Source organism: Strix uralensis, chromosome 4, assembly GCF_047716275.1.
Source record: "Strix uralensis isolate ZFMK-TIS-50842 chromosome 4, bStrUra1, whole genome shotgun sequence".
Lineage (NCBI taxonomy): Eukaryota > Metazoa > Chordata > Aves > Strigiformes > Strigidae > Strix > Strix uralensis.
The window spans coordinates 71,212,794-71,240,488 of NC_133975.1; the positions used below are offsets into that span (position 1 = coordinate 71,212,794).

General features: G+C 40.3%; 1 protein-coding gene and 1 long non-coding RNA gene across 12 annotated transcripts in view; both read left to right on the top strand.

Annotated features, from left to right (window-relative positions):
• LOC141942960 (uncharacterized) overlaps window positions 1-6,334 on the top strand; it is a 34,897-nt gene extending 28,563 nt beyond the window's left edge. Inside the window, exons 2-3 of the long non-coding RNA XR_012628788.1 lie at window positions 5,356-5,557; window positions 6,058-6,334. This is a non-coding gene — a long non-coding RNA (uncharacterized LOC141942960). The remainder of the gene's footprint in view (window positions 1-5,355; window positions 5,558-6,057) is intronic.
• Window positions 6,335-11,012: 4,678 nt separating this feature from the next.
• BLTP1 (bridge-like lipid transfer protein family member 1) overlaps window positions 11,013-27,695 on the top strand; it is a 124,104-nt gene continuing 107,421 nt past the window's right edge. For 10 of the 11 annotated variants that reach the window (XM_074867245.1, XM_074867247.1, XM_074867254.1 and 7 more), the window contains exons 1-5: window positions 11,013-11,116; window positions 18,899-19,028; window positions 22,577-22,693; window positions 24,522-24,600; window positions 25,264-25,328. In XM_074867245.1, coding sequence (XP_074723346.1) covers window positions 18,932-19,028; window positions 22,577-22,693; window positions 24,522-24,600; window positions 25,264-25,328 — 358 coding nt within the window. In that variant the 5' untranslated portion in view covers window positions 11,013-11,116; window positions 18,899-18,931. Of the gene's footprint in view, window positions 11,117-16,231; window positions 16,248-18,898; window positions 19,029-22,576; window positions 22,694-24,521; window positions 24,601-25,263; window positions 25,329-27,695 lie in introns of those variants that run through there. The other variant, XM_074867246.1, reaches the window with a different exon arrangement.

The window sequence follows — 27,695 nt, forward strand, 5'->3', positions numbered from 1 at the left end:
ACTTCTGTCAATGTTATCAGAGCCCTTCAGAGCCTACCCTTATGGGTTTCAGTGGGCTTTGAATTAGATCTGGAATCAATATGAAGTATTAAAAGAGCTTATTAAAAACAGTGGCATCTCTAGGATCTTGGCCAGTCAAAAGCCATCTTGATGCTTGAATGATGCACCCTGCTCAGCAGTCAGCTGCATCACTGCTGGGCTATTTGCTTTCAGAGGATGTGTCTGTGGGTGACAGTGACAAAGAGAAATACATCTAGGGGACACCATTTGATCTAGAGCTGCGACAGGGCTGCTCCCTGCCAGCAAGAGCTGACACTGGACTGACAAAGATGTTTGTTCTAGATTGAAATACTAAATTGGCATCTCCAATGCAGCCGGCCAAAAGAGAGTATGTTTGCTTTTTTGTGGAGGAGCTAGTGCTAAAGTAAGCAGTTCTCCTTTTTGCTGTTTGCAAAAGCAATGACTATTATGGCCAAAGTCAAAGGAATGCTGTCAATTTAGTAGAAGCCCAGTTTCTAAATAATTCCAAGTCATACTTGTAAAATCTGGTAAAAGCAGAGTTTTTTATATTTCACAGTTAATGCTAAAAACCATTTCCATAATAAGTTTGATTTTCAGTTTCTGTCTTTCCCTGTCCCTTGTAAATGTAAATTTAATAATAATAAAATGTAAACTCTGTAAACATGTTTCAAAGCGAAAATCTAAAAACCTCCAGTGTTCCCTAAAACCTCATGTCACATCTTGGCCTCTGGTAGCATCTCTAAGGGAAGTTTGCTTTAGGAACTCACCAAAGAAACACACAGCAATTAGGAAATAAATCTGTAGACTTTTGAACAGTTTTCTACGATTTTTTGACTCATGGCAAATCTGGTATTTGTTGGTACTAGGTTTGTTTTCTTGACTCACAAAATAGTAAAAGGTTGCATTTCTTTAGCTAACTATTAAGCAACTTTAGGAAAACATGTTAATCTTTGTCACATTGCTGTCACATTTGCCACAATGCAGTGTTGTCTAAAGAACAAAGAAAATCTCTCTGGAAAGAGTAATATGATTTACTGCTATGCATGGCCAGGTAGATGCATTCATGAGAGATCACAGATGTTTCTGAAAAATACTTGAGAAAGAGGAATGCCTAACCACAGGTGAAAGAAAACAACTCACAGACCCCCCCTCCCTTTACAAACTATCCAGCTCAGTGCTGTGCAGGGTTCAGAAAAGATTCTGCACGTTGCTTGGAGAAAAGCACATTTCCTGAAAAGGAACTTGGAGATAGAGTAACACTTCCCAAAGTGTTACTGACTCTTTCCTCGCTTGAAAGAAAGCTTTCTGGCCATCACAGGGAGGAGGGAAGGGAGTAAGCCTATAGACAAACCCTTCTTTCCTGTGCACATGTTGAGCCCAGGAAGCAGGCCAACCGCAGGCTGAAAAGGAAATTGTGCAGCTCCTTCTGCTAGAAGATAGGCAGAGCTTCCCTATCTCCCCAAGCCAGCACCCAGGCACTGCTCCTGCCCGGGCTCAGACACCAGGAAATGTGTGACTCTTGGAACTGCTGGAGAGAGCCCAGTTCAAGCAGATCATCTGTGCTGTCTTTTGCTCTCGCAAATAATTTCAGTGGGTTTTCAGTTGGAGTTTGCTTTATGTCCTTCCAGCCCTAGGGAATGAGGCTGTGGCCAGAGAGGTTCCCCTTTGCCCCAAGCTAAAACCTTCTGTCATAACAGGCGTAAAGCCATTTTCACTGCTAAGAAGCATCCAGCATTTGAGATAACAGCTTTTGAAACAGCACAGAAATGGTTGCCAGTTTTGTCTTTTTAACACCAACAGTTTAAATAATTTTCACCCTTAGTTCAAGGATACTTGCTGGTGTTAACTGTTTTCAAGGATGGTTTAGGACCTTCAGGTAGTCGGAGAGGACACAGTGTGCAAACAGAAAATGTTGAGCTATCATTTTCCAGCTATACGAGAAAGAAAAAATAGAGATAGATCATTTTTTTAAGGCAAAAGCCAACTCGGTCTTGCACAGTGGCAAACAGCAGAATAGTATAGTCAGAATACAAGCAGGGAAGCTGTGTAGTTTAGCAAATGCAAATGTGATAAATTGCTTGTTTATAAATTACTTCCTGCTTGTAAATATAATTTGTAAAGTATTTATTAGGTAAAATCATCAAAATCATATGTCTCCAAGGGTGTGATCTGTGTATTAGTAATGACACTTACATTATTGCTAAGTGTTACCACTGGCCACTTTTCATCATAATATTTTATTACTAATAGCAGTATATTTATTTGTACTGCTTTGTGTACTACCCAGGCTAAGTGAGATCTGGGTTGATTACACTGCAAATGTGTCAGCAGTATTTCATCTGGGTCTGTGGGGAATATTAAGGGCATGTACTCTGCTTCCAGGGATGTCATGGTCAAAACTTTCAGTAATTTCACCGAGAACAGGACCAAGCTTTGCATGTGCTGCTCTGCTCTCTCTCCCAATGTGATCCCGTTATATCAGTCTCTGAGGTGAGGGCTCAGGAGCTCTCCATGGGTCAGAGCTCCATGGCTGGTCCTGACTCCTCATTGATTAATACCTGAACGCAGTACGTCTTGAAGTGGTTCCTCTTCTATTTCTACTGCCACTTGTTATTTTAGGAACATTTTTAAAGTCACCTTGCTCATTCTTAAATGTTGTAAGCCTTGAAGGTAAGATGCAGTATCCTTCCAATATGACACTATAGCCTTTATGTGTGGAGGTATCCACAGTGAATTAAGACCCTGTCCTTGCAGCTTTGTCAATGCTTCACCTATATTCTTCCCATTTATCTTGGCAAACTCTCAGAAGACCTGGAAAATGCCTATACAGCAGTTGCTTCACCTGCTTCTAAGAGCAGGTACTGCTCTAGCTGCGTGTGGTCACTTCTGTGGTCTCATAGTAATACCGCACAAGCAGCTATCCCCAAAAAATTGGAAACAGATGACATTATAGATACATAATGTGTCAGAGGATCTCCTAGGCAACTTCCAAAGCCCTTGGTTACATAGGGCACAAGCATTTTGAACGTTGAACACGGGTAAGTTGCATTGCACAATAATTTGTTGCACAGCTATCAGTGTCTCCTGTGTTAAATGGTTCTCCATGAGCACAATTTTGAGAGCCTTTGGCCTGGTTTTCTCTGCCACAATTATTGCCTTTACATAGATACCTTTTTTCTCCTACTTTTCCCACTTTATCTCTTCTTTCACCTCTAAATAATTTTCCTAAAAACTGCACTTAAAGTGTGATTATTTTCTCAGCTGTACAATTACATCACCCCTTCAAATCCATGTTATATTTGTGCATGAAGAATTCACTGTTGAATTCCCCCCCCCCCTTTTTTTTAAACCAAAAAATGAACAAATAATGAAAGGAATAAACCCCCACAAAGTCTCAGTATTATCCTACTACACAGCAGTCACTGAGACAGCAAGTGAAATGTAGCTTCTCCAACAAAAACGCTAGAGGAGGTTAAAAGAAATGTAGGTGGGTATTTGTCATTACAAAAGGCTTATTGTACAGAGCTGGTATTAAACATGGGGTGATATCCTGCGTATGTCTTTATACACCCAAAGTTCAAGTCTGTGGGAATTTCCAAAGTGCAAAGAACACAGAATCTAAGCCAAAATTATTTGTAAACATGGGATAGATGAGATTTATATAACAGGCTACTGCAGATTTATGAATCCAGGAAAGGAAATAATTATAAAGGAAATTAAAGTTAAAAATAGTCATGAACCACAAAAAAGACTGTGCTTTCACCTCTTTCTCTGCCAACAGAGTGTTACACCCACTTGCTGTATGCCAGTTCATTCTTCTAGATAACTAGTAGGGCCAGGAATGGGGTCTCCAGTTTAAAAAAGAAACTTTACTTGGTAAATACTTCTCATTGTATGTTCAAAATAGGTTTTAGATTGCCTAGACAAAAGGCTTATACAATTTGGCTATACATCTAGCACAAAAAGTCTTCTAATACTGTGTTTCAGTACAATGCACTTCTTCTGAGAGCAAGAATAACTAAAAATAAGAGAAATTTAAGAACAAAAACTAAAGCTAACCTACCATCTGATGACATTTATTACCAGCAGAACAACATAAAATGTAATGTGTTAATAAAGTGATGCTTTAGAGCTATAAGATGTGAACACTGAAGGAATGGACATAACTGCTTCTAGTTACCCTACAGACAATTATTTATAGGGCTAGAGACACCCAATAAAATCCAGTATAAATCAGTAACGCAACTAGACAGAAACAAAACGGCGAGAAAGAGTCAAGATGTAGCTCTACAGCACTGGGTATTGCTGTTACCTGTGGCACATGCAGTGGCACTGGGGCCACATCAGGGAGCAGGGAGGATGCCTGGGGTCTTTACGGGCTTCCAAATACACACCCAAAGCCAGGCACAGGTTTTTAATGGGTTTGGTGAACAGATCATAGGAAAACACAACAGGCTAAAGGAAATCTCTGGGATTGTAATAACAACAATAACTTCCTTAATAGCAACAATTTCCTTAATAGTAAGGAAGTTATAATCCATATCAAAAAAATCCATACTGAAAAAGGAAGCAGTAACACAGTCAAGCTTCATGTGTGTATGTCTAGCAAGTGATGTGGGGACAGGTGAGAAAGATGGGTTTTTAAAATATTAAGTGAAGGATTTTGTGAAAAAACATGTGCAGGTGCAACATAAGGACACTTAAGTGTGTTTTAGTAAATGCCAAGATAGAGTGATGGGATATCATGAGATCCCTACCTGTTTTCTTCTTTTCACGTGTCATTTTCTGAAATTAAAATTAATGACTTTTCATGGAAATAGGATTTTTAGTGCTGTCTGAAAACATTTTTGATAGTTGAATTTTAACAAGTTGTTGATAAAAGCTTTTGGCTCCTACAAACTAAACCCTGGGCTTGCTGACATCAGCATAATTTTATATGGTTTGATGCCTGTTTCCTTACAGGATAATCTGTATGCAAGAGATCTGAATGAGATGCACGAGATCTTTCCTGTGAATTTGGCTAAACAGCACCTGTTATAAAATGCAGATTTTATTATCAGTGTTGGTTTACAATCGCACTCATTAATCACATCAGAAGGAAAAGGTTTATAAAAATGATTGCTTGAAGAAACTAAAATAAAAACTAACATGTTTTGTTAGTATTTCTCATATACCATTCTGACTGCGAATCAAAGTGAAAACTATATTGTTTAGTTTAGAGGAATATGACAGCATATCCTTTATGTAGGGTAAATTATATTTTCCTTTAGATTTTATTTCGGGATTTAATGAATCCTTCTTGATCCTTCTATAATTTTCATATATTCACATAAGATCTGGGTGCACCAATCCAGACACGATTAAACTACTCTCAGAGCAAGGAGGATTTCTTCCAGTTCAGGAGGAACCTGTTTGGGAATCAGTTTTTGGGTACACCATGAGATGGACAACTTCCATTGAAAGATCAACAACCTTCAGTGAAGCTCCTTGGATAAATATGCTTTGGAAGCAAAAAAGACACTGCGAGCACGGAAAGGTCAAGTATGGAATAAATTAATTCTGTAATTGATAACAAATGACTTCCAGCTCTGGAAAATTATGTACTTAATGCAAATTATTAATATTTATTTGTTTTCTGAAGAGAGTGTCTGTGATTTTATCTTCAGATGAAAAGAATCAAAGAATTTAAGATCTTGCCACTAAGCTAAAGGATATGAGTGTTTCTGACCCACCAGCTGCTGGCTTATATTATAGTAAGCTTTTGCAGTGCCACAAATATTTTGCATAAGGAGTATTTATATTTATTTATGTCTAAACTCAGTGTTTGTTTTTAATGAAATCTGGAATGAACTCTTATAGTAAACACTGATGTTATTTAGAGAAAGTGTAAACCAGCCAGTACTTCCATTTATATACTCACAGCTCCAGCAACTTCAAAGCACTCACTAAAGCACAGCTGAAGACAGAATTTAGTTTCATAATATACAGAGCAGTAGTAACATGCTTTTTTCTATTTATTTGTAATTGTTTTCTCAGAGCTGGGAGAACGAGGGAAATATTTTGAATTCTGAGTTGGTTACTGTGCTGCTTGTGGTCCACCTGAGCCAGAGCCCATCCTAAGGTGTGAGACGCCCGTGCCTGCACTCTGAAACCTCCTGTGATACTAAACACAGCACCAGGAAAACGATTCCCCGACAATATTGTTAGAGAGCTCCCTGCAAGAGGATTGCCTGACAAGGATTTTCTGATCTGACGAAGACTATGAAGGGGCTCTTTACAGTTTCCTAATTAAATGAATTGTCTCATAATGTAACAGATGCCGGTGAATCAGCCTCTAACTCCGCAATGATGAATGCCTGATTCTGCTTACTTGGGCTGGTGGGGAGGGCTGTTGCAGGAGTTTGGTTGCTTTGGGGGATGCAGATGGAGCATGGTGATGGGAGATGGGGCAAGGACAGGTGCAGCAGAAGGAAGGGAAGGCTCAAGGCTATTCGATTGCTTCTGGGGCTGGGTCCCTGCCCACTCTCACACGGCTAGGGGAGGGGGTCCTGGATCACTGCAAAAGGACGTCACCGGGATTAGTGGGCTGAGAGAGAAACAAGATCCTTGCTACTTAAGAGATCACATATGGGAGTTTAGTAAGAAGTTGCTGGCTTAATTGCAAGAAGAAAATAATTGTTGGTAAGGGAGGCTTTCTACTGCATTACTGAAGGAGAAGCACCAGTATGACCGAGCCAGATTGTTAGAGGGGTCATGCCCGTGAGTATTCAGGTGGAGCAGTGACCGCTCCATCCCCTTGGAAAATGCCAGGAGTATCCAGCTGCCACAACAAGGTAAATAGTGTAAGTCAGAGAAACGAGTATGAATGGTCACATTTTTGCTTTTGTCAAATAGTGTCATGTACCCAGCAGCTTCCAGTTCTGTACAAATAAATTCTGGCAGCCTCAGCCTTAGCTTGACTATGACCCTTGGCTGGCATCAACCAAAGATAAAACATATGAGCTAAAAGACTTGGGAGCTTTTAGAACAATGTTCGGAGAAGCGTCTTCCACTGCAAAACAGAGGAGGTATAAATAATTTACTTAACTCTTACTCAACTACTCCTTTTTCCTTACAAAGAAAGTCTTGAAGTTTTAGGCATAAAAAGAACATTCTGAGGCAAATGGGAATGCCACCTGATGTAAAATAAGTTAAAGTGTAGAGGACAGGGTTATAATTTTCCTTAACTTTAAAATTATATGATGCGACAACATTTATAAAACCTCTTTTCAATTCCCATGCTGGTAACTAAAGACACAACATCATACACTGCAAAGATTTAAGGACGAACTATTCTCTGTTTTCTAGACCATGAGAAAAATTCGGGCAAGCTTAAAAAGTTATACTCCAGGGACAACGTTCAAGCTGAGGCTGTTTGTGCTCTGTGTGTGTACATAACGCCATCAGAAGCTGACAGTTTCCCCCCAAAAAGGCAAATGAGCCACAGGTACATTAAAGAGTGGACAGGACTGAAAGAAACCCCTGACTTACTTCCCCTGCCCCCAAAATATGAATCTAGATATGACAGTCATCATGTTACTCTACTTTTAAGGTATTGTATCATATTGCAGTGCATTATATTTCATCCGTTAATCTCAAGCCACCTCAAGAATGGCTCAGCATGTTGGAAGAGCCTTTCTTGGTACTTCAGATCTGAATCATCGACTGGATTACAGAAGACAAAGGCAATTAATCAACTCCTTTCTCTTATCACCTGAGCTTTTTGGTTGATGTGGATAATGTATCTTGAAGTTTTGATTATTTGATTATTTGATGTACCCTTTTAAAAGTAATTTCTACAAATAAATTTCAAATGTCAAATATATTTTATTGTCTGACATCAGCATATAGAAAGAAGAGCTGAAATAAGCAGTCCATCATTATTACTTATTGTGAAGACAATGAAGGGAAAACTCCTTTAAGAAGAGAGAGAAGGAAAAGAAAGCAGGGGGAAAATATCAGGAGCTAATTTGTGGACACTCCCCCAAAAGGTCATGGGAGGCAATGGAAGGAATGAAACTGGTGATGGAAATCGGCAACACAGACAAACATCCCAAAAAATGCAATCTTCAAACAAGCAGCAGGCAATCAGGCAGGGGTGCTGTGAGAATCCACAAACCTCATGTCAGCGCTAACCTACGGCAACCACCAGCTCCACTCCCCATCACACCCATGCAACACCCCTGCCTCCAAGGAACTGCACTCATGGAGTCAGAAACTTTGGCATAATACCAAATGCCCACCTAAATAAGAAAAGCCCGGCACCCAAGGCTTTCCACAGCTCTGGCCTGTGACACAGTGACCTGCTGCGGTCATCCATGTGTGAGGTCCCATGCTTTGGTGAGAGCCTGTGAAGACCAAATTTGTTTAGACCAAGCCAGATGATGCTGACAAAATAACTCTCAGGTGTAAAAGAAGAGGGATCTGAAAACTGAACATATACAAACCTAAAAATGATATAAAACTGTTGCTGCTAATTGCTAAAATTACTCTTTGTTATCAGTTTTGGAAATACTTATTATTGCTGCACTAGCACAGAAAGGGACCAAAGACATTTAAAACGGCAATGCCACTGGCTATTATAAGGCAAAGTGAAGAATGCTGTTAGATTGCACGGTACAAATATGCACATGTACTAATTTTTTATATAAACACAGTGGCATGTTGGACTTGAGCTGATCTTTATTTAAAAATACTGTGTGGAATAACTTCTGTTTTGATTTTATCTGTTGCACAAGGACTCAAAGCCTCTGCATTTCCTCCCCATCACTGGAATTGTGATAAGACCCATAATTTCAGCTACTTCAGCTTTTCTATTTTGATCCTGGTAACTTTAAGTTGTGGTATTACACTAAGAACAGAAACCATTTCTCCATCTGCCTTATTTTGGTTGTTCTGGGACACATTCTGCCCTGTAATTGATAGAGTTTAAAAATAAATCTAGTTTGGCCTTTTCAAACATAAAAATATTTTCTTGAGGAGAAAGTGCATGTTTCTTTTAAAGAAAAGGCAAATATTAGTGCCCTTTATGAAACAAATAGGTTCAAAGTCATAGAGGGGTAAATATTTTTCCTTGCATTAACTCCATATTTCAATTTTCTAGCCAGGTCTGTATCAGCATTAAAGCTTTTCTTTCCATCTTTTACACCAGGCAAAGGCTCACCTTCCCCAAGCTCTAGTGCTAGTTTTGAGCTAAAATTTCTTCATGTGACTTAGCTGCATGGTCCTCATTAAAGCCTTCAGACATCATGGGGATAAAAACATTTGGAAGAGCCTCCCAAGACCCTGAGCATCCATCCCCTCGGCGCAGCAGGTCAGAGCATTGCTGGAGTGCATGGCTCTAGCAACAGCAGGGAATGAGGTGTAAAAGGGGGCTTCACTATGAAAACCAGAAGTATTTAAACAATATTTTTCTTACTATGCTTAGTATGATGAGAATGTAATAAAAAAACATGAAGGATAAACCTTGTTAGATAACACTTGCTTTGATGGTAGTTCATCTGCTGGGCGGAGGATGCCTGAAGCTGTTCTGCCCAGCTGTGCCGCTGAGGATGCCGGGGTGCAGCTGGGGTGAGGGTTCGACTCTGGTTTGCGGTGCTGCAAGATCACGATGCTGCTTGAAGGATAATCCTGACAGTGCCTTTCTGCACTAGGGTAAGAGCTCCTGCCAGGCGCCCAGGGGCATCTGTGCAGCGAGTGGGATCGTGCTCGCTGTTTGCTGATCCGGCTGAAAGGTGGCTCTGCAGGGAAAACCCTGCAGTCTGCTTGAGCCAACGCGGGGCAGGAGGCAAGGACACATGGCTTGCAGAGAGGAGCCACAGGCCCTCTGCTCAGCTGGGCTCAGTTTCAATTTGGCTCAAGCAAATCCACGCAGCCCATAGACAGGCCTCACTGTCAGGTCAGCTAGAGCAGGATCCTGGCTTAGGGGATCTGTGTTCCTACCCCTCCAAAGGATTTATTTTTCAGGCACAAAGCAGTACAACCAGACTGCTAATCTAGGTGCCCGAGAGTGGGTACCCCTCACCCTGCTGACGATGGAGCCCTGGGAGACACGGCACGCCGCAGCCTCCAGAGGCCTCGGAGGTATCGAGGGAACATGTCCGTCTTGACAGCGTGCAGGCACACGGGCAGAGGTGCACGCACACGTACACACAGTTACAGCTGGTTTCCTCTGATACACTACTTAAGTCTGTAGGATGCATGCCCTGGTGATTTTAAAGAAATCTATGCGTTCATCATGTTTTACTACATCTGACATTCAAGTCACAGCCACGCATGTGTTCAAAAAGGCTGACAACGTTGTATCTGCCTGTCTCTTGGCAGGGGGCGAGTTTCATCCACCTATTTTGGAGGGAACAAACAATGGACAGAACAACAGCCAGAACACAGCACTACCCAGCCACTTGGCAAACAAAAAGCTTCAGTGCCGCTCGGTTAAGAAATGATGGAACTGGGAGGGCAGGGAGCAGCGGTGTGTGCGGTGGATGGACAGGCGCCTCGGCTGGTGACCGGCGGCCCGAGGGGAGCCCGAGGCCGGCAGTGCTTCCCCTCACGGGACCCCTCAGACGTGCTGGTGACGACCGCAGATAACTGCGTCTGTTGCAGGATCCATCAAAAAGACTAAACTCTACGGGCCGTGTTTATCAGATACAGACACCCCCAGGCAAACGCACGGCACCTGTGCCCTCCAGCCGCGTCGCCGCCCGCGCATGCGCCACGCACCGCCCACACCCCCCCCCCCCCCCCGCCGCGAGGGGCGGGAGAGGCTCCCCCCGCCCTCCCCGCACACACACCAGGAGCAGGCACCGCCTCTCGCGATTGGTGGCGCGCCCCCTTCCTCCCGCCCCCTCGGGGAGCCACCGCCCTTGCCATTGGCCCCGCCGGCCGGCGGCGCCTCGCGGTTGGCTCCGGCGGCGCTGCGGGCCGGCGGCGCTGGGGGCGGGGCGGGGCGGCCCGGCCCGGCGTTCGTCGGGAGGTGCGGGAGGGCCCCGGCCGCTGTCGTCGCCGCCGCCGCCGCTTCTGGGTCCGTTGTGAGGCCGCCGCGGAGGGCGATGGCGTAAGTACGGGGGGCGCCGGGTAGGGGATTTGCCCGCGGCAGGCGGGGCGGGGCGGGGCGGGGGCGTGCTCCCGTTCCCACCGGGCTGGGCCGCCGCGGGCTGAAGGCGGGGCGGGGGCTGGGGCGGAGGGGTCGGCCCCGCCGCTCTCCCTGGGCCTGTCAGGCCGCGACGCCGGCGGCGGCCTCCGTGAGGGGAAAGCGCGGGACGGCTGTGAGGGGCGCCAGCCGCCCCCGCCCCGGGAGGAGCCGGGTGCCGGCAGCGCGCTGGGGCTGGCGCGGGCCTCGCCGTGCCGTGCCGTGTCGTGCCGGGGAGGGGGCTGGGGGCCGCGCCGCGTCCCCTGCGCCCCCGCCGGTGCTGAGGCGGAGGCGATCTTCGCGTGCTGCCTTGTCCGCCCGAGAAGGCGTTGTGGTACCGGTACGGCGTGTCCACCTTCCTTCGCCGGCCCCCTCCGCCTTCCGTGGAAGCGGCGCGAAAGGAAGCCCCTCCGGTTTCACGGGTTCCTGTTTTTTGGGGTTTTTTTTTCCCTTTGCGTCTGTCTTTTGTAGGTTAACGCCGTGCAGAACGGGTGTAAGGTCAGAGGGCAGGAGTTCAGGCTCTTCCAGTTTTGTTTGGCCTGCGAGGAAAGTTTTGCTCTTCCTTTCCCTGGCCGGTGAAAGACGATCTCTGCTGGTGCCCGCGGTCCTGAGAGGGTTTAACGCACACACGCTGATTTAACACAAAATGCGCGTGCTTTCTGATGTGTGTAAAGCTGTAATGATAATGTGCCTGCACTTCATATTGTCAGTAAAAAAAATCTCATGTAATTTATCAGTGTGACATGCTCTAACATGTTAATATGGTGGAGGTGTATTTTACAGATTAGTGTATAGCCAGTATCTACGTCTGGATTTGTTTCCCCTTTTAAGACACCTCTCCACAGCAACCTTCACTAAACTTTGTGAAAACTTACAAAGTTGGTAGTTTACTGCAATAGATGTATCTTTATATCTATAATTGTATCAGGTTTAAAAGTCCTCCATTCTTGCCATGGGAGAGTTGCTCTGTTGTGTCATTTAATTAGTTAATTCTCCTTTTCTGGCTTTTTTAAATTGTAGCTGTGCATGGGTTTTTTCCCAATTTTTATGTGCAAAACATAATGACCAGATAAACAATCAGGTGAGAAATTTTGGCAACTGAGGAAAAAAAACCTGGAGAGTAGGAGGGAGAAGTCTGCTTTTTTTGTAGAAGTACGTTAATACGTTATTCAAACAATTGTGGGTATAAACTGCATTTAAGGTCTGATTAGGCATTTGGCTCTAAATGGATGTTCAGTGATGTTTGCTTAGGATCATGGCCTGAATTTGCACAATTTGACAAGTGTTCATGCATCAGTAGATTTTGGTCACGGTGAGTTGCCTCGGGTTGCTTGGGTGGCAATAAATGCATGTCCGGGACTTCTCTATGGCAAGCTCTCATCCTCACGTGTGGCGTGCTGAAGTAACCCCATTTTGGGTATGCTGTTAGAAAACTTTGGCATGCTGAAATGTGCATCAGCTGCTCTTTGGTAATTGTCCTTTTGCATAATTTTATCCTGGGGGAAATAGGCAAGAATTTACTGCTCCTTGTTAGCAGCGTGCAGAGTTATCTTGCGCTTACGGTGGTGTGTTGATATGCTACCTTCTTCTAGTAACTTATCTTCTCATTTAACTTCTTGTAGCACTTGTTGCTGCACCAAAATCTTTGGGTTGACTGACGCTAATGAAGATCTATATGTAGTTCACTAAAGGGTGATGGTATATGTAGTCACAAGACTGATTTGTAGTTTGATTTATGGCAGGTTTCCCCCTTTTCCTAAATTGTGGTGACGTGTTAGAGGAGAAATTTAGAGGAAGTACTTCTGGAAATATTCATATGTAGAAGACTCAATTTCATACTTCAGAGGTACAATGCTGTATAGCTTAAATTAAAAAAAGGAGAGGGGTGGGAAATGTCATTGCCTTGTTGTTGAGACCAGCCCTAAAAAAGGAATATTTTTTTTTTTGTAAAGAAGTGTGCATAAGGAAAGTTCTTATTTATTTCTACTGTTATGAGCCTTTAAGTTCTGTTGTTCGGGTTTTTTTTGTTTTGTCCTTTTTTTCTCCTGCAGCATCAAAAGCTGGCAATGTAAGCAGGGGAACAACCCTCTCCCCTGAACAAGTCTGGGAGACAAGGTTAAACAATATATTTTTATTTTTTTAAAGTCAAAATTAAATGAAAAATCCAAAGTTCGATTAGGCATTCCTAGTCTAGCAGTTGAGTGATGCACAGAGTACTGGATGTTGGTTGCCATAGCAGGAGTCTTTGATTTCTTCTTTATTAAAACTCATGTCCTGTACTAGTAAAAATAAATAAAAATATATCACTTCTGCTGTTTTGGACACTGAATCAGTAGACACTAGATTTTTCCTGCGTGTTTTTTTGCTGCTCTCAGAAGGGTGTTAATTTTTTTTTTTTTTTTTAACTGTAGATGCTTTGCTGGTGGTTTCTATTTCTCTGTAAGGTAAAATAAATCTCATCAGGTAGGCTATTGTAAGGATGATTTTTGTCTTATATCTTACAGTTGCTTTGAATATACTTTAATTTTGATTAATTTTTAAGTAAACATGTTATTTACTAATGTAAGCTACTGTAGTGCAAATCAGGTTTAACCAAGGCTGTTCATGCACCCGTTTAACTAGGTGTGACTCTCTTCTGTGCTCTGTTTTTAGTTCAGCTGTTTCCGCTGGAGGTTCTGGCAAGATTTCATTAGTATAATTAAAGCAGTAGTTTAGTGTGTTTACAGTTTATCGCTATTGTTATTTCAAGCACTAGTGGAGGGGGAAGAAAATAGGCCCGAATCTTAGTTCGTTTCTTAAAAAAAGAACTGCTAATCTTTAATTAGATGTAAGGTACAAAGCCAATGCAACATGTCAGGTGACAGTATTGCTGTGCGGGTGCTGTCACATAGCTTATTTTTTGTGTACATGTTTTTTGAGAACAACTTTCCTTCTCTTCCTTCCTCTTTCCCTTGCTTGTTGATTAAAGAATAGCTGAGCTTCCTAAGCTGTGCTGGGACAGGTTTGGAGTCTTGGGACCTAGCTGGAGTGTTTTGGGAAAGATGCCATGGTTGGCAGCTTTTTGTTTTGTGAAATGTGCCTAATGTGCATCTGGGTGCTAACAGTGTCATGACACCTTCGGAGGAAAATTCAGTCGAGTCATGTTTACATTTGTGAGACTCCTTTCTAATCATAGCAGCTGTTGCTGGAGACCCTGTGAAAGAAAGGGATGGAGTGTGTAGGATGCAAAAATGCCATTTCTTTCCTTTTCTATAAGGAACCACGGTGGCTATGGCTGATTTGCTGAAGAAGTGAAAAATTCAGGTGTATTATCTATGTTTATTTATTGAGACTTGGGGGATTTACATCTGTTGTTTAATGTGTCATTTTGGGTGTAATTGTGAATTGCTGTAGAAGTTGGGAGCTGAGTATCCTCAGAATGGTAGTTAACCTCTAATAATGTCAATTAATGTGTATTTGGTATGTGCTTGATTTCTGTGAAGATCTGAGGAATATGTCTGACAAATTCAAACTCCCAGTTTATTCCCCCGTGAATTCTAGTAATAAGGGGAATAGCAGCATCCATTATTTCCCTACCTGTTTCGTAACCATATAAAAGTGTTTCTTCTCAATATCATGAAATATGAGGTTTTTTCCCACCTTTGTATACCAGTTTTATTCAGCTGTTTCTACAAGGTGTGCCAGGAAAGGAGCGTTACAAAGAATGCAATAAACAGACGTTTCTTTCTTTCTCCTTTTCTTATGCAGCCCAAGCCCCATATTACCCTAATGCTCTCAGGCACAGAATAAAATATGTTGCCTTCATGCCCAGCTAAAGGTACAGGAGAGACCTTTTACAGGTGGGTGGTTGTTCCATGGGCTGCAGCTGTCTCTGCCAAGCAACTGCACTCCAGTGGCTGAGAGCCTGGTCCCCTGGCTTCTGTTGTGGTTTTCTTTTGGGTTTTCTTGTCAGTTCTTTCATATATGCATGCTTTGTGTAAATTTTTCATGACTTTGTTCAAGCAGAGGTTTGTTCTTGATGTTAAATGTTTATGTGTCAGGCTGAGGTTAAAACTAGTTTACCTATCTGATACAATTGAAATGTGTTTATAGAGATTTGAAGCAGCAGCTTTTGAGTATTTGACTTTTTAGAGATAGATACTTGCTGTGAAAATCAGATTGAGTTTGGAATAATGGAAGCGGACTGAAAATGAATTGCATCCCCCCAGTCTTGTAACATCACTTGCATCTCAGTACTGAGAAAAATGGATTAATAAGTGACACAAGTAATTAAAAATAATTTTTTAAGTGTCTGTTAAGTGTGCGTTTCTGCTATCAAGAAAGCCTGTCTGACCAGGAGGAGCAAATCTACAGTGATAGGGAACCCTCACATGTTCAAGCCAGTTCACTGTCTGCTTTGAACTCGCTAAGTGCTCTAAACATGCACAACCTGAAAAGCAGGCCCAAGTCTTTCAGTTTGGGCATCATAAATAAAGGATCTGGCCTTTATCTCTCCTTGCTTCAGATATCATTTGCAGAAAGAAGACTATGTAATGCCTTAAAGGACTGCTGTGAAGATAAATACAAGTACTGGGGTTCTGTCACTTCAGTGGCACAAAATCTTCCTCTTCTCCTGTGCTCCTCCCAGGAGAAAGCTGATAAATTTTGAAAGTATTGACATGGCATGTGGTGAATGAGAGCCACAAGCAACATACTGAATAGTAAAGATGTGCTAAAAAAAAAAAAAAAAAGACGGGGGGGGGAAGGCAAATAAACAAAAACACTTGTCATGGTTTTGGACTATATTCCAGCATGTAAACTGAGCATTGCAAAACAGTAGAGACTTCGAGAAAATACTATAAATAAGTGCGGAGAGGTAGATATGAAGATCTGAGTTTCTCTTCCTCTTTGATGTGTTTTCTTTCTTCTATTAGCAGGATTGGTAAGACTGGGTTTTCCCACCTAGACTTGGGTCTCATCCCTGGAGAGCAGTCCCTTGGGATTTGGAAAGTATACTGTTACTTCGGAAGAATACAGTAGCACTATGACTGTGAATTAGGGGCTCATCAGCCAATGGGTCAGTGTTCCTGGAGAGTGCAACAGTTAATGTTTTGTCTGCCTGCAAAGTAATTTTGCCCACAGGAATAAATGTCCATGACCACCGGCAGGTGAGGGGTATCCACGATTCAAGTCTATGGGTACCATATATAGGGCATGGAAGATGAAGGTGTAGGACTGTCAACAGAAAGAAATGCGGGTTACTGAAAGTAGTTAATATCTGTCCTGAAGAGACTGCATCTCTTCCTTTTAACAGTCATCATGATCCAGATCCTGCCTCTCCACCTTCCATGCTGTACAAATGCACAAGGACATTATAAACAGTGTGTACTACCTACGTCTCTGCATACGTCCCCTTTCTATTATACTAGTTCATATGGACAAAACTGCTTCATAATCTAAGTGGATTAAGCACCCGCTTCCTCTGGAGTGTGTACTGAGAGCTCGCATCTAGTGCAGGTGTTGCTGCTGCCTGTTTCTGGGTGGTTACACTTTCATGGCCATCATATTCTTCCTCAGGTGACTTGATGAAGGGCGAATGGTGCCCTAACAAAAAAAAAAATGAGTGGGGCAGCTGTTAAAGGATTAGCTGTGGAGCTCCAAAATGATGTATAGACACATGATGACTGATGGGGGATTCCTGAGTTTATTTGCATACAAATAGCAAATGTATTCCAGAAATCTTCCAAGGATATCCAGTTTATGGTTACGGATAGCAATGACAAAAAGTGATGAACACTGTTTAAGTAGCTAAGTATCAGGATTCCATGACTTGCAGTCTCTGAGTTGTCTTGTCCCCATCCTATTTAGAACATAACGATATTTAATGTCCTGTCTCAGTGTCATGTAACATTGGGTGATAATTTCTTAGGAAAAAGCCACAGGTTGCTTTCTTAAGGGATCACATAGTGGTGGTGTTTGTTAAGGTGAGAGGCAGTCCTCACCATTGGACAGCATTTCCACTGTGGTCTTGAGCACAAAAGAGTGACCCTGTTGTTTTCTCCCTTTCTTACCAAGAGACAAGTTTGTTCTTCCTTTATGCTGAAAGTGTTGATTTTGGTTTCTGCAGTTACCCTGTCATTCACGGGTTAAAGGCTCTTAGAGGCTGCCCACAGAGGCATCATCTGCTTCATAATACAAGTTGACATGTGGGTTTTTTATTAAGGTACTGTGAATGTCTTAAAGCACATCACAGTGCCATTATGTGATTTAATTTGTCGATGTAATGTCCCTTCTAAAACAAGGGCTTCTTTTTGTAAAGCGTGTGTATGTGTGTGCGATGCTTATTATTCTTCTTTGTAGGGGAGCTTCTTTTATCACCAATACTGGAAGCAGTGTCTGGTGTATCGGGTTTTCGTATTGGTTTTTTTGTTGTTGTTTGTTTATTGCTTTCATGTTCTTCCCTCCGCATTCTATTCCTTCTTACAGAAGAGGTAGCAAACAAATTGTTAGCACTTATTCCCAGGATTTTAATTCAAAACATAGGCTCTTAGTTCAAGGTACTGTATTTACCCAAATGTAGGGAAGAAACAAGTGCATTAAAATCAGGTTTTTTTCAACTTCTCCTTCCACATTTTGTTCTCAAGTTATAATAGTAAGAGGTAGTACAAATATTACAGGAAAAACTGGATAACTTGTTAGTTTTATTGCTAACACTTCTAAATACTGACTATTCCAAAGATGTTATGCCGCTCAAAAACTGAGGTCTTACCAATGTTATGTAGTTGTATGTTCTAGAGCTTTTGATGGAGAGCATCAGAAAGGAAATAAAGTCTACTCATTTTTTTTGAGGGTGGTATGCTGACAGGAAGACAGGCTGCCAGGAGCTGGAAGGTGTTTTTTTTTTAAAAAAAAGGTGGAATTAATGCTTATCTTCCTGTAAGAAGGCTTAACAGATAACATCCAAGGGAGAAGACTTCAACTGAAACTAATGGAAATAAAATACTACTGTGTAATTACACATGTTACTGAGCTGAGATACTCCCTGTTAATCACACTTAATTAATATAACCCAGTTGCAATGTGAATTATGGGTGGTTTGAATAAGCGTGTAAGATCAGAAGGACTGGTTTTCTGTTCTCTATAACAGAGATACTGTGTAGTCACTTTTTATGTGATGATGCAAATGCATCCTAAAGCAAGAGAATTAATGGACACAGTGGATTGGGAGGTTATGGGAATTTTCCATAGCTCCTCAAAGTGTCTGCTTCGGCTTTTCCTTCCGCAGGGGCAGGGGGTTCAGCCTCATATTGTCTCATACTCCCTTTTCGCATGTTAGAAGGCTTAATACAGACTCATTTTTACTTGTATGTTCAGTTACCTTTTGACTTACTGCTATGGGACAACAGTTTTAAAAATTTATTTGCTATTATATGGGGCATTCATGCTAAATTTGGAGAGTCTACTCTGGCATTCTGTTGATCTATAATCTGTTTTAGCAAGGCACTCTGTTTCAGCAGAGATGAGTGGAAGTGTTTCTGTAGCTCTAGAATAGAAGAAAGGGTAGCTGAGAATCCTGAAGATGTTATTGAAGGAATATAATAAATAAAATCATATTTGTGTGAAACAGACTGTTAGAGATCATTTAACATGGTACATACTCAATTCTTTCCAAACTGTACTGTGCTTGTTACTCATTTTGGGTTTTTTGTTGTTTTTTTCTTCTTTCAGTTCTATAGGTGGTGGTGCAAAAACAGTTTAGCAATGGATCAAAGGAAAAATGATAGTTTTGTTCCAAGTATCACGCAGTTGGAAGACTTCCTAACAGAACATGACTCCAATGTTGTTTGGCTGTTAGTAGGTAAGGTTTCTGGTTTTGTTAAATTTTTTTTGTGTGAACTTTTAAATGTACTTCTCTAAATGCTGGCATATCAATATCAAATTTCTTACCAAATTGCATCAAAACACTGAAAATAGATTTTTACTTGTCATACAGCTGTTTAGTGAGGTATAGCAATGCTACTTAGGTAATTCAGAAAGAAAAAAACACGGAACTGTTTCCAATACTAATCGTGCTGCGACTCTTGGGAGATAAGTCCAATGTGCAAAGGATGATGCTCTACAACTGCAGCTCTGCAAAATATGAAATCAGTGAGAAATAAGTTTTTTCTAACACCAGAGTAAGCTGGTGATTAATGGTAATACCTTAACAAAGGATTAGCCTTGTAACACACTGACAGGCAGATACAATAACTTCATCATACCAATATGTACATATCTGCCATTTAATATAGTATAGTTTGAATAGTGATATAAAGACTACTGTGTTTAATGACGTAAATTCTAGACTAAATTGTGTGCCACAATAAGTCTTTAAGCCATTGTGTACTTTGTTATGGGCTGGTTTTGTAAATGTGCCTGATTTAGAGATGCTAATTTTTTTATAACATTAGTGTTATTGTTTATATTTGTGTGTAGGTACTTCCGTTTTCTGAATCTATGAATAGGTAGATCAGGGACAGCAAAATAAAAATTAAGTTGTATTCAGACAAGTGCTAGAAGTGTGTGATGAATTTGGACTTTTCCAAAGGTAGACACTACCTGCTTTTCAGCCTTGATTCTTAGACCTGGAGTGAGGGGCAGCCCAGGAAAAATAACTTTATTTTTTGACTTCTGGGAAGTTAAACCATGTCTGTTAGCTACTGATGTACTGGAATTATTTTTCAGTAGGCCAGACTGAATGAAAAGGACATAGGCAAATTAGCCGGGGATGCTTTCTGAATATTATTTCACTTTTAGTATGTTGCCATGGAAAGTTCATATTCCACATAGAATTCTAAGTGTAATCAAGATGAAGATAAGAGAAGTCACCATGCTGGTAGTTGCTCACGGTAAAATGTGGAGCAGATGAGGAACAGATCTGAAAAAGTTGTCTCTGGAAGCTTTGACTTGAGAGTTAGAGATGTTCAGGTCTTTCACCAAAGAATGAAAGTGTTAAATTGCAGCCTGCAGAGTTTTCTTTCTCTGGTTTTCCTTTTCTGCACTGGATTCTTAGAGCAAACTGTTAGTAATTCTACTTGGAAAGTATGTAGGATATAAGCAATTCCATGTAACAGCTATAGTTTAAACCAAAAGCTTTGCTCAGCTTTCTTACTTGTTTGAATATATTAAACTTACAAATCTCTGTTTCATGGAAGGGTGGGTGGAACTTCAAGAAATAATATAGTCCATCCCCTTTTTCTATGGGCAGAATGACCTATATACAATTACTCAGTTTTGGGGAGCTGCTGATCTCTTCAGTTGTAAGAAACTACCTGGTATTCTAGAAACAATGACACAAACAACAGAAAAAGCTGGGTAGCCTCCTGTCATTATGAGGTTTGGTGTAGAAACATATTGAAGTAATATATATTAACTGACCCAGTTTCAACCAGCCATTCCTCCTTTGCTTTCATCTGCTGACCTGTGGCATTCTGTTATAAAAGAACAAAAAAAAAAGTCAATAGTTTCTTCTCCTGAATCCTGAAACAGCTAGCTACTGATCCCAGTAGAAGAGGTGATGAATTCTAGAAATGAACATGCTTCTCAAAGAGCTGTTGCTCAATTCCAGAATAATTTCTAAAAATCACATACAGTCAAACCTTCCAAATGTAATTTCCAAAATGTCATTTCAGTGAAGAGGCTTTTAAAATCAAGAATATAATGATGAGATGAATAGAGTTTATGGGATCTGTCACTTAATAGCAGAGACTAAATTTGATGAGGGAAAAGAAAAGGCTACAATTTGTGGTAGAAGTGAGACTAGTGGTAAAGGCAGTGGATTAGGACTGTAGTGCCTGGAGACTTTACTAGTTTGCTGATTTTTCTCAGTATATGTCACCTTAAGAGGGAACCTTCTTGGCTTTAGGTATCTAGAAGTGTGTAGTTGAACTTTAATCTCAAACTAAGGTTTATTACTGGAATGAGACCCTTTACGTGTGAGTCATTCCACCTTCCTCCCTACATTGATAGAGGACCAGCAGCGAGTAGCTTACTCATCTGAAAGAGAAGGGAGGTAAATGCTGTCCTTGCAGTATGCCTTCACTGAATGCCAAGAGCAGTTTCTTTCCTGAGGTGTAGCTTTAACCCTCCCTGCCTTGTTCCTGTGTAGTCACCCACACAGATCTGATTTGTTTTACACATCAAGCAGCTTACCTGCCCTGGTGTTTGAGCTACTTGAATTTTGGCCACGCTGGATCCATTTTCCAGTAAGGAAAAGACGAAGTCATGCAAGTCTTTCTCTTCTACCTTCTCTTCATCTTTCAACAAAACACAGGTGTTGTTACAAAGCAGTGGAACATCACACTGCAAAAAAATTAAGGGGCAGCAAAGGACAGGTTGTTTTTATAATTTTTTTTTTTTTGGTGTAATCATCTGAACTCTTGCAGAGTCCCGTAAAAGGCACAATAAATCTGAGTTTTTCAGTATGAATTCTATACATAAATGAAAAACTTCTGTTAGAAAGTTCAGTTAGTATAATGAGTAGAGATACCTCAAATACAAAAATTGCTTTCTTTCCTACTCTGCTTTGGATGAAACAGAATGGTAATTATCAGTAAAGTGAGTTAGAACTAGTCCGTTTCCCAGCAGTCCCATTCCTTTTGGGTTTGTCCTTCTGGAAGCTTTGAGAACCCTTGTAGTTAGAAATAGGTTACTAGCTCTTAATCAACTAAAGTAAAAATTACTTTGGGGATTAGCAGACCTAATTTTTTTTTTTTTTTTTAAATATGATTCTCATTGGATTGCTATTTCCTTTTTTTCCTATCAAATTCCATGCTTGAACTGTTGACAGATTTCTGCCGACCCAAGGACTGGTACATCTCTCTCGGGATACAGCAACTCAGGAAATGGTTTCAGATGTGATAATGTTGTTTCCTCCGCTAAGATATGAAAGACTAGAAATTTAAGTTACAGTTCACGGTTTGGAGAAGGGTGGAGAAGGAAGGTAGTATGACTTCTGTGGTGTTGGTTTTTTAGGGTTTTTTTGAAATAAATGACCGTGTGGGAAAGTGCATGTTATGATTTGATCTGTGAAAGTTCACTTCTTGGATGATGACAGATATAATGAAATATGTGGTGCCTTTTGTAGGTCCTCCAGAGGACAAGTTTTTTTATATTGGGGAATGGAAGAGCAGTGAAGAATCTATATTTTTCTGAACTTCCCATTTCCCCTTCTTTTTTTTCCCCCCATCTCTTCACACCCTTCTCATACCGTCTCTCTGAAAACACCCATTAAAGTGTCCCAGCAGTTTCAAAGTTTTTTGGAGAGGAGGAAGAACACTGTTGTGCTTTATAGTCTTAATAGGTAAGGCTTTTATCTAGGTCAGCATACTTTAAAAACTATTTTAATTCATTTTAATCTTTCAACAGCAACAATATTGTCTTGTGGATGGATTATCTACCTAACTTATTATAATTCCCGGAACATTGGACTCATTTTAACGTTGGTTCTTAACAGATTATATAAACATGGCTACATCCATATTGGTAAGTTATGATTACTGTAATGCCGCTGTTTATCTACGGCTTTTTATTATACCTTAATTTGCTAAAAACTCGAAGTAAAATTAAAGTGTTCCTTTATTATAGCAGTTTGAAAATTATCACCATGGGTTTAATTTAAGAAGAAGACAGGTTTGATGCCATGCTTTAGGGGAGGATCCTTGGTGTAGGTAGAAAAACACCCCTTTTTCATTGAAGTCTCTCGTTATTTTATATTAAAGTTCACTTGACAGGTTTTTTGATTTTGAGTTTACTTTTTCCTGTTTAGTCTGTATACTTTGTGTACTTAAAATCTGTATTTTTTTCCATTACCCCTTTTTCAAAGCCCTGTAATCATAATGGTTAGTGCCCTAAAAGGAGAAGATTGACCTTGGTCTTCCATGGAACCTGGCTGAGCCAGTTCTGAATTTGCCTCATAATTTGGTGTTAAGGGGTGTGACTTCTCACTCCCCCGCACCTTTGAGGCTGGTTATACAGCATCTGAAGAGTGGGTAGCAACTGCTGGAGTGGGCTCAGAGGGGCACAGTAGAGTCTTAAGCCTTGACTCCCTGTTACAGCAGCGTCCTTGCTTTCTAAATAAGCTGTCAGAACAACTAATAATGTTAATCCATACTAGGACTGTGATATGTAGAATTTCTACTGGCTAGAACATTTGCATCAAAATCCATTAACTTTTTTTTTTTCTTCATATTTTAAAACATTTTTGAATAAAACAGGTCAGTACAAATCACTTGGGCACTCACCCACATTACAAAAATATCTGATGCTGAGTCACAGAGGGCTGTATCCCACAACCTCACTGTCACTGTACTTTTAATTTTCTTTCATTTATTCTTCCATGCCTTCTGCTGTCTGCTTCTCAGAATGATGATGACTTTAGTTCTGGACTACTTCTGCAACTGTTGATCATAAAAGTAGTGAAAACTTAAAAATAACCAACCCACCCATACCTGCCTGCCAAAGAGATCCCTGAAATAATTTGCTTATATCCTCAAGAATTTAAGAACTGTAACCCAAGCCATCTTCAAATCCAACTTTTTGCACAGCAATATAGATGAAATAGTTATTGGCTGCTACACCTGATCTATGGGCTTTTATTAAAATTTCTCTGTGAAATTGTTAAGTAAAGACAGCTGGACATGGCTGGTGAAATATGTGGTGTTCTTTATAAACTTAATCAGCAAGAAGAACATAGCATTAATTAAATCCCATAATTTACAGCTTGGCTTCAATCGATTAATGTTGATTTTTCTTTTTTTTTTAGAACAAATCATGGTTTGTGTAACTTTTTGTGGATGAAGTGAAAAGCCTTAGGAAAAATATGGGCTATTGCATTACCTGCTGGTCTTTTCATGCTTATTAATCCTTCCTGCTGTAAACACAATTTGTCATAATAATTGGACTGAAAACTTTCTAGCCGTTTAAAATTTGAAAAATTATTTTGTCAGGAATCTTTATTGCTCTAATTACAGTCTTGCATACAATGTCTTGATACTTACAAATGTTCAAAACAGCTTTCCTAACTCTTTTTGCAAGCTTTGCAAGACACCTGAATGTTTCTGAGTGACTAGTGTGTCTCGGGGTTAGTTGTATTCTTGGGTATGCACCTTTTAGAGATGCATACTTTTTGTCATGTATCTTCAGAATCTCTGACTTCCCTTCTCCTCTGAAAGTCAGTGTGTTTTCAGAGGATAAACTCAAGATACCCAGTAAATCCATTTCAGATAGTTGAATACTATATTCCTCCTGTTCAGAAAATAAAGCATCAACAACTTTAGGCTAATGTCTGATAAACACTTTTTTTTCATACTAGGTTCCTTTTCATTCTCTGTGCTGTCTGGAAAAATCATGGTTCGTGAAATCTATTTCATCACAGAAGACATGTCTATCAGGTACAGATTTCCAAGGGGGTCACTCTTCTAAACAGCAATTTCAAATACAGTAAATGTATATGTCTAAATAACACATATCAAAATATTGTCTTACAAATGAGCAGTAAATATGTTTATGAATGTTAAAAATAAACTGACATTCTTAGATACCGTTAGCTCATTTGCTGTTTGAGCATTATAAGTTGGAAGTGAGTACCGGGTAAGATTCTAGTTGTCCTTAATATTTGAGAAAGAAAACACTTTAGAGTTTGAAGGAGAACTATTTTATCATTAATATCTTTCTCTCTGTCATGCTCCTGCTCTTAAGTCTGGAAGATTAATTTTGGCCAAGTAGTTTGCATTTATTTACTGGAATTGAGAATAATTTGTGTTGTGAACTGCATACTAGCAAATAGTTTGTAATTTTGATTCTTACTGTTAAATTTGGAAAGCCTTGAGGAGGCAGTGGATATGGGGTTTTATATGAGTTTCAGCTAATGCAGTAATAATAGTATAATATTATACTGCATGCTTTATGTTGTAATGCTTCGTGTGTTAATATTGCTGTACACTAGTGCAACTGCAGATCTCTGCACTGTATAAGGCAACATGTGATGCAGGTGCACATAGGATTTTGCATTGTCACTCTCTTAACATCTGTCTTATCTCATTTATTTTATTTAGAATTCAAGATGGATTTATCATATTTCGCTGGTGGAAGATGTACAACCCTAAGCAGAAACAGCACGGTAGGTTTCTCAAAAAGGTTTCAAAGTTTGAGTTTACAGGTAGCCTACAGAAAAATACTTCCTTTGAACAATCTCAGGTGTGTATTTGATTTGTTAATATGTACCTGAAGTACGTTGAATCATCAGAAGGTATGGGTTCTTTTAAGTGATTGATCTGTGTTAGTAGACTAGAACAACGCAATGAAATAAATACAGGATTTATTATTGGGGACTTGAACCCTTCTTAAGACAAACCATTTACCTTAATAGTAGTCTTCCTCTATTGAAGTTTATAATGATGATAAATAGAGGCTTCTTACGTTCTGGAAGTGATTTTTAGTTATCAAGTTTCAGTGTTGTGCTGCCAGTATTTTAGTAAAAGTGTTATTGTAGGGGATGTTCTTTAGTATTTGATAAGCTGGTGTCTTGATGACATCTGTGGCCATAGAAGTGGGGAAGTGTGAAAGATTAATTTTTTTTTCTTCCTTATCTGTGGCTGAAGAAGGACGATTAACACCAGATGCCAGAGATTAGTTGTATCTGCAGAAAACACTGCGACAAAACATAAGTAGCCTTGTGATGTGTGCTTAGTCATTTATAGGATTAGAATCTGGTTGAATGAGTCTCAGGTCCTGCCTCTCTTGACTGTTGAAGCATCACGGCTCCATTGCTAATTCAAGGAGGTCCAGAAATGGCAGCTGTCTACAGTTAAGGAGGGCACTAACTGAGAGGGTTATTGAACTTTGGAGGGCTTTTTTTTTTCCCCTGTCCCCTTTGGAAGTGGTCTCTGATGGCGTGAAGCCTCTTAGACTTGTCAGCAAGCTTGTACAGCTGTTGCTTTGCCAGTACCAACTCAGCAGTGGTAGGAGTACTGCATACGTGTTATGCAAGTAAATAGGAGACACCATTCAATATAGTGATATGAATTAGGAAGAGTTGCTCTCTTCTTTTTATTGAGGCATTACTAAGCCTCTGAGGTGATATGACACAATGCAAGTTCTTTATACCATAAGAAGACTAATTCAAAAAGTGGAACCTAGTCTTAGAGTTAATTAGATTTTTTTCCAACCACAGGTTATTGTCCAACAGATTTTCACAGTCTTCCTCATCTGCTAGTTAAAACATATTTCTCTAGTGGCTCACAGAATGAAAAAATGAATTGAACCTAATGCAATAAAGATAGGTGTGTTTGTCTTTTATGGTGATATTTTTGTGTGGCAATACTTCAAGGCTTTAACCTTCTCTGCTGGCATTTAAGACTGCATAATTAGTGGACAAATAATCCAAGTAACCAAGGAGGTCAAAGGTGTATAGGTCTGACAACAAAGTAATATGAATAAAATACTCCTTTAAATAATTACTCATTTTCCTAGGAAAAATAACCTTGCTCCCTTGACATTTTGATTATTTAGCAGAGATGCTTTTTTTAACCTTAAAGGAAAAATAAAATCTTCGATGATTCTTAGTCTATTGTAGTATACACTTCCCAATACTTTTTAATCTGATTGCAACAGAAATACCTGTACCTGACCAAATAGCAAAGGCTTCTGGTAAATTGCGTCTTAAACATTTGGAAAACCTGCTGTAGGTAGACATTACGGGTGCATACCTTTGTTTCAGATCCTTCATAAAACAAAAAACCAAAGCAGAGCTGAGATTTTCCTGTAGGAAAAACACATAGGCTGAATCAGGGCTATTACCAATTTAAAAATCCCAACAGATTCTTATAAAAACACAAGCCTTAAATATTTTAATATTTTTGTTTGGAAAAAAAAAATCTTATGAAGACTTATGTATAAGCAATAACTATTAGTTTCTGAATGTTGTGCTTTTTTTGGTCTTAAGTTTTGTAACTGAAGTGCAGCATACTCCTAACAGTAATGTGAAATGTGACGTGAGTGGGATTTTGTTTTTCATAGTGGTGATAAACTTAAAGTCTTGTTAGTGTAGAAATAATGTGACCTCATTCTATCTTTTTTTCTGAGAGATATTTCAAGTATTAGAGGAGGGGTTTTTTGTACACAAACGGGAGGCTAGTGAAGGATCCTGAAATACTTGGAGATCTTAGTAGGGGAACTCCCATTTCAGGTGTCCTTGACATCACCTCTTTGGTGAAGGGCTGTACTCAATCTAGTTTTCAGTGGTAAGATTATTGATGTTAAGCACCATTGCAATTGTATGCAAGGAGCTGAACTTCAGCATGGGGGCATCTTAAATTTTTTAAAAGCTATCTTTGTTCAAGTGTGTATGAAGCTTGTGTGTGTCTCTGACTCCTGAAGGAATGTGCTGAAGGTAATGCAGACTCATATATTCTCCACTGAACTTGTGGGAGGAGCGTGACTAGTAATTCATTCATATATTCAGAGGTTTCAGAACCAGAAAGGGCTT